General features: G+C 29.3%; 1 protein-coding gene across 1 annotated transcript; it reads left to right on the forward strand.

Annotated features, from left to right (window-relative positions):
- The first annotated feature begins 7872 nt into the window (after positions 1-7872).
- Positions 7873-10661, forward strand: LOC107629953 (peroxidase 39). The gene is made up of 4 exons (XM_016332921.3): positions 7873-8174; positions 8258-8449; positions 8995-9157; positions 10075-10661. The coding sequence occupies exons 1-4, from the start codon at positions 7965-7967 to the stop codon at positions 10482-10484; spliced, it is 975 nt and encodes a 324-aa protein (XP_016188407.1). The 5' UTR covers positions 7873-7964; the 3' UTR covers positions 10485-10661.
- The last annotated feature ends 2029 nt before the right edge of the window (positions 10662-12690 follow it).

Raw genomic sequence — 12690 nt, forward strand, 5'->3', positions numbered from 1 at the left:
CTCTACCTCCATCTTCCCCCTCCAATCCAAACTCATTTTGTTCCTTTAAGTTCACACACAAAATGGAAAATATTAACGGTTTGTTTTGTAGATTACATATTTATACAAATAATATTATATCACTGCAGGGCCATGAAGGTGGTGGTAGAAAATTTGACGGGAACATTGTTCTATATCCAAGTGAAAAATGATGCCACGATTCACGATCTAAAGAGAGAAATTGAAGCCCAACAGAAGCTACCTTTTGAACGTTTAATCCTTGTTGTCGATGCTGATCATACCCCTTTGATGAGCAAAGAGGAAGAAGAAAGAGTTTCTCTTGCTGAATATGGAGTCCAAGATGGATCTCACGTATATCTTTTTCTCAACCCTGTTGATGATAATAATAATAATAATAATAACAATAATCATCCTACTGATCAAGTTATATTCAATTTACCAGATGTTTTTATTAGTCAAACTAATTAAATGTAACCATTTCTCAGTAGTCATAATTTTCTTAAATTCAATGGATTCTTGAAATCTTATATATCTTTAGAATTTAGAATGATAGATGTATGATGGATGGGGTCAGTTAAATTATTGATATTCCCACAGTTATATTATTAATTTGGGACGTATGATGGGGTCAGTTAAATTATTGATATTCCCACTTATGTTATTAATTTGCTTCGCAACATTCCTTCTCATCATATGTTGATGACGATACGGCTGGGTAAGTAAATGACAAAGTAATGTTCAATAAGATGATTGATTTGCATTGCAGCTTCATATAGAATTGAATAAATATTATATTACAAACTTAAATTGATTAACTAATTTAGCGAATAAAGTCAATTTAGTAATGATGTGAAAAGTATAATAATATATAATGCCAAATAATTCTAGATTTAGTAGTTGGTATTAGTATTTCCATTTTTGTTTTACGTACTAGCTTGCTGTCAAGTGTGGTACACCACTCTCAATAATTTGATCTATCTCTTGCATTTTCATTTCAATTTTAAAATTATAGTATCATCTGCTAAAATGAATACGGACTCCTTTAAGCAAAAAATTAAACTAAAAAATAAAAACAATAAAAAAGAATTTATTGGAGAGTTCCCTTTTGTTCGGTTAGCTGAGTACCAAACGGGTCGGATGAATAGAATGGTTATGAGGAATGAAGGGGATCTGGTCCTAGGTTGCTGGAGAATGGATCTACTTTCTGGGTTCATGTCTAAGGATAGATCGTTGGAGTCTCGCGACCTACCGAGATGTCATGGTGTGAAGGGAGAGCCACCTGCAAAAAAGACTCTGATACTCAAGTCAGAATCCGTACAGATGATAGTAAAAGTGAGGAGATAGTGACGTACCGTGGGGGAGGGATAGGGCCCTCCCCTTATATATTCCATGCCTAGGGCGGGCCCTACAGGGACAGACCTGCCTTCTAGGAAACTTCCCCTCCCAGCTGTCATGTGCCTTGCTGGAGGGGAGGGAATGTTCGGGTGTTCCCCTCGGTTTGGGTGTCGCTCGCTCACCGGGTCGGCCGCCCGGGTCGGGGAATTGCATTAGCTGGGCCGGGCCGGAACAGTGCCCCAACGCGCCAGTGAGGGTCGCGAGCGCCGTTGTTGACGCGTTTCTAGTCTCCTTTGGTTGCTTCGTCGCTTGATCAGCCGCTCGTGATAGGGGTGTGCCTCCTACGCGCGAGTGGGCTTCATCGCCTCGAAAGAACGTCCTTTGTCGCCTCGTTCTTCGCGCCGGACATTTAATGCTCTTAATTGCTGATTTGAACCCCGAGCGAAATGTCTGTTATATACCTCTGTCTTTCGCGCTTCTAGACGTCAGTTACTGTTCAATTTCCTTAGGCCCTTACGTTTTAGTTTCCAACTCCCAAATCATTACTATGCGTTCTTCATTTCCTTTTCGCATTTTTCATTTCTTTTTAGCATTCTCTAAAGTCCTTCGCCCCTATCACATCCAAACTCCTTCGAGATTCCTTAGTTCCTTTCGATTATCATCCTCATCCTGGTAAGTTTCCTCTTTCTTCTCTGCTTCTTAGTTTCATTTTGTACTTATGCTGCTTTTTCTTTGTTTGGTTTCGTGTATATATTGTGTATTTGTTGGATTGTATGCTTGAATTGTGCCAATGTTAAGTAGATACTGGGGGTTACCATTTTAGGTTTTTGGTTTTTAGGCTTTTAGCCTTTACTTGACTGTAGATTTAGCCTTTGTTTAATTGTAGATAGACAAACTGTAATATTCAAAAGTAAAAATTGATTTATATAATGATTAACCCTATATAATTAAAAATATATAAGAAAAAAATTGGTGCATAAATTATTTTGGTTTATATAATGATAAAAGATGTGAATATTCAAGATATATAACAATGCATATGACACTGTAGCCACTAGCCAACCCTGTAAGTTATTATAGCTTCATGTTCTGTTAATATATATTATATTATACACTCCACTTTTGATGCTAAATTTGATGTGTCTAATTCCAAAACTTGTTTGTTTTGGTGTTTTTATCAGTAATCAAGTAGCTAGCTGGCGTGCTCGAATACGTTCATTCCAATTTCAGTTCTGCAGAATGAAAATATGTATAATATATTTGGACAAGTTGGAAGTATTTGACCTAACTAAAAATGAAAGATAAAATAACAATTAAGAAGTGGAAATGTATGTATATATCGTCCTTTAGTTCTGTGAGAGTTTTTAATTTATTTAAAAACAATAGAATAAATTTTTAAGCAACGATTTTAATCATTAATTTACTCTTTATTTTTCTGCACATATAGTGAAGATGACAACTTTATATCCTATATATACTCTTATACAATAGGAAACATCTGTCGGTAAAAAAATATTTATTTAAAATTAAATAAGCCAACTCTATATGCAAAGTATAGATTAGCTGTTATTATCAAATTCATAAATATTGAATACAAGTAATTACTTTTCCAATAATTAAAGAATAGTCAACAACCACCCAAAAGTTGTATCATAATTCAAATACATCTGATTACATTATCCATGATCATTATATCTTAAAAATTTGAAAATAAAAGAAATTAGAATCGATTCCCAATTATAAGCACAATTATTAGAATTTAGTTTATCTGATCCAAAATATCAAAAAGAAGAAGAAGAATTGAGTTTATCCGACCTTATAATCTAAAATAAGCAAGTAGAATTATTTAAATTATTGATGAACAACATATCTTTAATTTAAATATGATGAATACCATTTTCATGTACAACTTGTCCATTTAACTTTAAAATATTTAAAAATCAGCTTGTACAAGAGATATGGTAATACAATTAAAAAATTTTATTTTTCTTATATTAGAAACTAGAGAGTGGATTTTATCACTGCCAAAATATTATCGCTCCTATTTGAGAAATGTTAATTATTACTCTCAAATTTTTATCAAATTAACATGATGTTATCAATTTTAAATTGGTACTATATTCTCCCAAATCAAAGTTACATTTGCCACAAATAAATTGTTGGGGGCAAAAACACAGTCTTTGTTCATAATTAATTTTCAAAACTTCTTATTTTTAATTAAAATTTTTAAATTCGACAGAAAGTCATACCAATTGAAAAATAACTACGTTTTTCTAATGTCTGTCTAATTTATTGCTATCTGTATTACGCTTTGGTCATGTTGGAAATAAGATTCTTTACATTAGAACTTAGAAGTATGCATTTTCATATGTCTTTTCATATGTCTGCATGCTAAATCTTGAATTTGAATCCTTTAAATTTTAAATTTTTACTTTAGAGAATAAAGTATGATTTTTTTTTTTACTAAAGATAGGAGACTCGAACCCGCAACCTCTTAATTGAGTATGGAGAGACTATGCTATTTGAGTTATTACTCATTAGCGAATAAAGTATGATCTTCTACTATTGAATAGTTTCTCTTTTATATTTACTCTTGGTCTCACTTATGAAATAAATGGTGAAAAGTCACATTTTACTCTCTAAAGTGAAATCAAAATTTAGATAATCTAAACCCCTAAATCTTAGGTTCCTTTTGCCATTTTATTATGTGTTTTTTAATTTAATTAGAACGACTTTATTACTTAGACAAATCATATAGTAATAATTAAGTGTTAGTTTGGATTTTTTTTTTAAAATAAAATATTTTTATTCAATTTAAAACCTATTTAAATACATCTTTTAAAAAAATACTTTTATTAAAAAAATTAAATTATTTGTTTTTTTAAAAGTAAAAGTAAAAGATGTTTTTAATACTTGAAAATTCTTTTTTCTTAATTTATCTAAATATAAAATAATTTTTGTCGGTTAAAAAAATAAAAAAATAAGTATCTTTCAAAAGTCAATCCAAACATACCTTGTTGTATACGTTTAATTACTCAGTTTTGAACGTGCCAATGCAATCTTGAAATTATAGTTGTAACCAATCATGAAGACATGAACTGCATGTGATGGAGTATTTGACTGCCCTTGTATAATCATACGCCAACGTTGTATATTCACACTTTTAAAAATGTATTTTGAATATTTATCATCTGTGTTAATTTGTGTTAGCATGATTTATTCTAGATGTGGATGTAGATAAGAGAAGTATGTAAAAACTTGAATCTGAATCTGTTATGTTAGTTATGTTGATTTAGCATATTTGTGTTATTGCAGCAACTGCATATAGGTTCATGCATGTAACCAACTCTCAGTGAACATAACGTTGATCAATAACAGAATCTTAACCAATTCTCTTTGATCTCTCGACCTTGTCACGGTTAAAATAGTCCTTTCCTTCTTCACTAATACTCTGCCCTCATGAATACAGAGAATTCTAAAGTACTTAAGTGGAACATTCAACATTGAGTATTATAAATGAAATTCAAAGGATTATATTATGCTTATTAGTTAATTTTATTATGTTGTATATATGTACAACAAAACAATTAATAATTAGTAATAGATAACTATAATAAACACAGCATGTTTATTCTCCAGCCACAGCCAGCAGCCACCATTGCTATAAGACAAAGTGCAATGCAAAGCAACTATTCTTTTTTTTTTTTTCCCCTATTATTTCATCATCAATTGCACATTGATTCAAACAAAAGAGAACAACAATTATATTATATGATTTGTTCTCATGTAAATTAAATTACAAGCTAATACGGCCACCACGCCCCTAGCTAGTTGCTTGAAACAGAAATCCTGCCTTAATTATATGAATCTTTCTTTTAAAATAAATAAATAAATAAAAATTCTTATAGTATTTGTTTCATGTAGCTAATAGCTCCCGTATTTCGCAAACTATGTCACTTTTTTTAATTGATGGAAATTAAACTTATTATGATTGATTAATATGTATATGTGGTATTGTGAGATTCAAGACTTTGGTGCAATTTTGTATGAAATTCAAGTTATTATTCCATTACTCTTGATTAATTAATTAGCTTTATATACATGCATAGATACAGTGTTTTCCTTTTCATATACTTTGCTTAGAATTGCATTTACAATTTAAAAATTAAATTCATGTTAGATAATGTGCGTTCAGTTAGTTCTCTCCTCCTATATTCTTTGTTCGAAAGTAACGAACTTAGCATGTTTAGAATATAAGATGCATAAGCAAGAAATGTTGGTCACACGGCACATGCTTCTCTGCACAACATTAGCACAAATAATCTCTGATCTCCCTATACATAGTTTTGACTTGCAATTTTTAAACCTTATCATTGTAATGCTTATTATACTTAATTCACGTGTCTTGGTAACATGCCAACAAAGCAATTTTATCAATCAATCAAGTTGTCATTAACATTAGCAAAACACACACAGTTTAGACTTGAGATACATTTAACTATGTTATTTTCTCTCTCATTTTTCTATAAAACATGAGTTTAATTTTCACTGTTAATATTAGCGGTGGCTAGAGTAATGCATATTTAAATTTCACTATAACTTTATGAATAATACTACATATCTAATTTTTTTTAATTAAATCTAATTAAATTAGTTTAACATAACAAAAATTAGTTATAACTAACATTATTTCAAATCTTATTATTTAACTTGATTGGACTTGATTTATAAAATGATTTAAATATGTAACATTATTCTAATCTTATACATACATGAATACAGATTTTTGACCTAAATTCTATTTGTACTTTAAATTTCTTAACCTAAATTTATACCCGGTCTATAAGAAAAAAAACATATATATTATTTTCACTTAAACATAATATTTAATTCATTCACATTTTATAATATCAAATATTATTTATATATTATTAATAAATTGAATTATTAATTTGATGACACTAAATAATTATGCAAAAGAAAAGAATTTAAGTTTAAATTTCCACTCAGTATATTAGCTCTTTGTAAAAACAATAATGAGAGTAAAAATATAACAATGTTAATTATGCTAGCTGCACATAAAAAATAACCACAAAATTAACCATAAATATAAATATATGTTAAAATATAAAATACACATTAAAAATAAATTAAATAATATATATATATATATATATATATATATATATATATATATGATAATTAGATTTTTGTTTTTTGTGCACATAGATTTTTGAAATCTAATTGTTAATTATATATATGTTCTCTAAACTTTCTCTACAAAGAAGAGAGCATTAATGAAATAGTAATTTAGAACACTAGAGGTTAATAATTAAGCTGGCTGCTCTCTTAATTAGCTTGAATCCTACCTCTAAATATACAGAATTTAATACTCTAATATAATGACCTCAATTACTAAAGTAAATTCCCGGATATACTACATACTATATAATTTGTCTCTATCTTTGTCATCCTCTAAATATTAATGTATTTAAAATTCATGAATGATTAGGATTATACAACTGTATGTGTTGTTCACCAACTCCCATAATTTATGTGTTATGTTCTCATTTCTTATCCTAATGTGTCCACCATGTGTATCAACAGGAAGCTAAGTTAATTTAATCCAAACAAGCGATGTCTCAACTGTGTCATATGATATTGAAGGTCCATTGGCACCTTAGAGAAGTATCAGTCAACTCTCTATTTCCCTTAATTAAAAGCCAAATTAAATTAAATTAATTTATTGTTAGAACATGCACATCAAATCCTCCAAAGCACATACATTAACCACCGCAAGAAACTCTACTGAACATTATATAAAATTTGAAGATATATATATACAACGTCCAAAAAAGAACGTGATATGGCAAGTTTGATTATTAAACAAATTAAGGGTGAATTATTATTCGTTGTAACTTGTAGATTATAGCTTGGACGTGTAACGAAGGGTTTAGAAGCCCATATACTACTTGTTGGAATTTTTAACTTAATTATCCTATAATAGAAAAAGGACATGCTGCCTAATTATTACACACCAAATTATTTTATGCACACAAATTATATATGATTTTTTTATTAATTACATGTGGTCATGCATATCAATGATATTATGTGACTTTATTTATAATAAAAAATAACAAATATAAAGATTAAGTCATATATATATAATTTTATGTATGTATAATTGTATATCTGTACTAACCATTTATGAAGTGACTAGATTTGTTTAATAATGTACAATTATGCCATAAAAAATACTGCAAAAAAATTCATATAAAATATGATTGACTAATAGAATTTAAAAAAAAAAAGGTTTACTCTGGCTTATAATTTATATATTATTGGACAGTTAAGATTATTATTATTATTATTATTATTATTATTATTATTATTATTATTATTATTACTTGAAAAGATTGACGAAGTAACATGAGGCATTACCTTAGCACATGTGATCGAGATAGCTAGCAGAAAAGACCATTTCAAAATGTGAAGAGTTAAGAGCACTATATATATAAAGCAATGGAGAGGGAACTTGCAAGAAACAACTTAATTAAAACAGAACAATAATCTTCCGTTTATTAAGTATCTATCTTTATAGTTACATTGCCATCAAGTACACGAAAATGGGAAGCCATAGCTACATGAAGGTTTGGATCCTTTGCCTAATAGCATTAATTGGAGCAACACATGCTCAATTGGAACTTGGTTTCTATTCCAAAAGTTGCCCAAATGCAGAGAAAATAATTTCGGACTATGTTAATGAGCATATCCATAAGGTTCCATCACTCGCAGCGGCACTCTTAAGAGTTCACTTCCATGATTGTTTTGTAAGGGTATGTATGAACTTTCTTCATCTATCATTGTTCTTATTTGTATTTGAATAATGCATTAATATAATGTAGCGGGTTGTGTTCAGGGGTGTGATGGATCAGTGCTTGTGACGTCAACAAAGAACAATCAAGCTGAAAAGGAAGCACCTCCAAACCTTACTCTAAGAGGGTTTGATTTCATTGAAGTATTAAAGAGCGTTCTTGAAGCTGAATGCCCTGGAGTTGTCTCTTGTGCTGATATTGTTGCTTTAACTGCCAGAGACTCTATTCGTGCTATTGTAAGCCCTTTTTCATTCTATACCATTTTCTGTGTACCTATATTTATCAGAATTTTATACCTATGAATCAATATAGTTTGCACTCACATTTTTTTAGAGTTTGCACACATTAATTAATATAGTTTGCATTTACATCTTTTCGGTGTTTGCATGCATAAATTAGTAAAATTTATTTATTAAAGATAATTTAGTATTTATACTGGTCAAATAATAATAAAAAATACTAAAAATTGCTTACCCCAAAAATTTTTCATTATATATTTTAGAATAATATTACGAATCAACATTTTTAATCAACTTCCTTTTAAATTATAAATTATAATTTTTAATTTAAAATTATAAACCTAAATTCTAAATTTGACTAATATTTGGCTAATTAAAAGTTAGTTTTTTGTATGCAATAAATATATGACATATAAGCCAATGAGTTATAAATCAAATGACATAGTCTTCCCATACTCACTTAAAAGGTCGCGAGTTCGAGTCTATATATATATATATTTGTGTGTGTGTGTGTGACATATAACCTGGATGCATTGATGCAGGGGGGACCTTATTGGAATGTTCCAACAGGAAGAAGGGATGGGCTGATCTCTAATGGAGCCTTGACCTTACAATTCCTTCCAGCTCCATTTCACAACCTCACCACACTCATTGGACGCTTTCGCCAAGTTGGACTTGATATCAAAGATCTTGTCGTGCTCTCTGGTAATTCATGCAAAATCCTAATTTTTCATCATTTTTTGCGTTATCATGCATAAATTAAATTACCAAAGTAGTATTTTTTAATCTTTTCAAATTAAAAAGAACCCTGGACGAAATATTATAGTTAGAAATTTAAAAGATCAAGATTCAACGATTTTTTTGGTGACTCGATTCAACAAATTATAATAAAATAATATCTTTATACATAAAAATTGATATTGGCTTAATCAATTTATTGTTTAATCGGTTTTTACACGATCAAATTCTTAAATTCAATAAACCTAAATAAATTATTAGCTTTTTTTTATAATTTATCAAACTGACTATTTCAGTATGATTCTCCTAAATCCTAATTATGGTTCTGGAATCAGATCGTCTTAGTTCACTTTAATAAAAAAAAATAGTTAACAAAAAAATCAGTCAAAGAATAGGTATAATCAATAAAAAATAATAAAATAATTGAGCCGATTAAAAACTTAAGTTACTTAAAAAATCTTTTTTCAAATATATATATTTATTATGAAAAAATGTAGGAGTCAACTACAATATAGGATAATCTTTTATATCTTTAGTTTTGAAATTCAAAAAATTACGGTAGTGGAGAATTTTTTTTTTCTTTCTTATAGCAGATCTCTTATTTTTCAATTAGTTGGCTACCCTCCTAATTGATTTTCTAGTAGAACTGCGATTCTGTTAAAAAGCCAATTAGAAAGGTAGCCAATTACAGCCAACGAAGTTGAAAAATAAAAAGTATGTTATATCAAAAAAAAAATCTTTCACTATCCTAACTTTTTGAATTTCAAAACTAAAAATACAAAAGATGGGCTTAAATTGATGTAGGTTGTAGTTAATTTCCTAAATTTTTTAAAAAAATCTTGTGTTGTATGTGGATGCAAATAATAGTTCCCTAATTTTGTCAGGTGCTCACACCATTGGCATTGGGCACTGCTCAACAATCGCAACACGACTTTACAACTTCACCGGAAACGGCGACGCTGACCCGTCGTTAGACTCCACCTACGTTCAAAATCTCAAGACTACCAAGTGCAAGAGCATCGCAGACCAAACAACTTTGGTTGAAATGGACCCTGGAAGCCGCAACTCCTTTGATCTCGGCTATTACAAGCAGGTTCTAAAGAGAAGGGGTTTGTTCCAATCTGATTCTGCTTTGTTGGATAGCGTTGCCACCAGGAACATTATCAACCATGAGCTTACTTCTACTGACACCTTCTTTAGGGACTTTACTCTTTCAATGGAGAAGTTGGGAAGGATTGGTGTCCTTACTGGGACACAAGGAGAGATCAGAAAGATATGTTCAAGAATCAATTAAAAAAAATTTACTATCACAAGTTTCATATATCTAAAAAAAATGTTAATGGTTATAAGTGACCAATACCTTACATTTTATTTAGAGAATATATTTTTTTAGAGATATGAGACTTGTAATATCAAACAAAATTATCTTATCATAATTTATAAATTTCACTGTCTATCAAAGTTTGATAAACCGTGAAAGAATGGTTTATTCTTGTTGCAAACTTTGTGTTGCAACAAGTGCAACAGAATAATCATTGGTAAAACATTTGATTTGTACGGTATTCTTTCATCTTCAACACTGTTTCTTTCTTTTTTTTTTTTTTTGGGGGGGGGGGGGGGTTTGGTTATCTATGCCAAGGCATCTATACAAGTGGTATCATGAATCATCAAATATATAGTATAAGATATATACTATACGGTTTGGGATGGGTGTATATTTCTTTTATGGATGTATGTTGTGGACTTGTGGGTACATGTTTGGTTGATATATTTGATAGTTTTTTTTTTAATAGGTTTGATGGAAAAATAATTTTCTTGTGGTAATAAGAAGCAAATTTGAGAGGGGAAAATAATTTGCTGTTGTTTTGAGCCCCTCATGCTTAAAAGTTATTTTTTCAGTGAGTCAAATCATCTGTTCAGTTATTTTATTTGATTTCTCTCCTCATAGAATCAATGTTACCGTCTCATACCGTTATTATTTTATTTTTTTAAAATAAGTAATATAAAATTAAATCTTAAAGTGGTCGATAATATTTACGAAATATTAATTTCCTTCTTAACTTACCAATTGTATTTTTTATGTCTTTGAGATTAAAAAAATACATTTAGTTAATTTCTTTTCGATCAATTTCGTTGTTATCAATAGTAACATGACAGTGACATAGCAAATGAGTGCCACGTTAGGTAACATAAAATATTGTCGTGTTAATTTTGGCGCTAAATTTTTCAAAAACGAGGTTGTTTCATGAAAAAGATAGTTAAAACATTGAAACTCCAAAACAAAATGATATCATCATCTTCTTCTCAACTAAAACATTTTGTGCTTAAAATTCTAGAGTCTGTGAGTGCTCTTTAGAGTTTGTTTGGTGAAGCGATTTGGGTTTCTTGAGTTCATTGATACCCTGTTCATCATTGCCATTAGTGATTAAAATCATTGAAGGAAATGAGCAAGAATTTTTCGTAAAATCTATTGACATAATGGTAAGTGTACAGTAAATAAAATTAATTTTTTTCATCTTTTTCAATTTAAAGGTATATGTCATTGTGGTTGTTAGTTCGGTGTTTTGTATAGGTTGATGAAAATATTTTAGAAGTAGATTATTAGCTAGAGTTTTTGTGTCTTGTGTGGATAAGGAATTTTTAATATGCTCTGTTTTAATTACTAGTATGTATGCAGCAAAGTTAAGAGTTAATATAAAAGAACTCAACAATAATTTTTATAGAAAAACTCACATTGTAATTGAAACATCTAAATAAGAATTTATTTGGATGGGTATCTATTTTAGACCCCCCGAATACAGGATGTTAACCACAATCACATCATTTTGACCCTTGCAAAGCTTTGCCACAACTTGAACTCCTCGTTCTTGATGATCAAATAGAGTTTCTTTTACTCTGTTCCAAAATGCACAAAAAAAAAAAAAAAAAGAAGATAAAATGCTATTACAATTAGGGTTAAAAAGAGAGATAAAGGATCAAATTAAGTTAAAAGAGTTTCAATTATTAACTTATTTAATTACTATATATTCTAGAGTGTGACATGTCAATGGCCATGGAAATAAAATTAGTCAAAAATAAAGTAAAGAACTAACTAAGTACATTTTTTATAATCTCGAGAACATAAAGAATATAATTAATGAAAAATAAAATTAGTATATTTTATGAATCTCAAGACTATTTTAAAATTTAACTCAAGTAAGATGATATATCACTATTTTACAAAAAAAAAAAGTAAAATAGATGATAGTAATATACAAAACAAAATATAATGCATGCCCAAAAAAATTACACCACCAAAATGAAAAGAATAGCATAGTTGTTAGCCGGTTTCCAATAAATAGAAAGTTCAGGCGGTTCGGTTTGTTCATCAAATTGTATAAGGAATAAAACCAACCAGAATTGGTCCATGATAGAAAAAATCGTTAAAATTAAGATGTTATAGTAGTAGTACTAACTAATTTTATGTTTATCTTTATATTAGTTATTTTTAAAATTTGGGA

This window comes from Arachis ipaensis, chromosome B3, assembly GCF_059453495.1.
Source record: "Arachis ipaensis isolate K30076 ecotype BB chromosome B3, ASM5945349v1, whole genome shotgun sequence".
Classification (NCBI taxonomy): domain Eukaryota; kingdom Viridiplantae; phylum Streptophyta; class Magnoliopsida; order Fabales; family Fabaceae; genus Arachis; species Arachis ipaensis.

What these genes read in the sequence shown, in the direction of transcription:
- LOC107629953 (XM_016332921.3), top strand. Translation starts at nt 7,965, where the DNA reads ATGGGAAGCCATAGCTACATGAAGGTTTGGATCCTTTGCCTAATAGCA. An exon ending in TCCATGATTGTTTTGTAAGG is followed by an intron (nt 8,175 to 8,257) that starts GTATGTATGAAC and finishes GGTTGTGTTCAG; the next exon opens with GGGTGTGATGGATCAGTGCT. An exon ending in AGATCTTGTCGTGCTCTCTG is followed by an intron (nt 9,158 to 10,074) that starts GTAATTCATGCA and finishes TAATTTTGTCAG; the next exon opens with GTGCTCACACCATTGGCATT.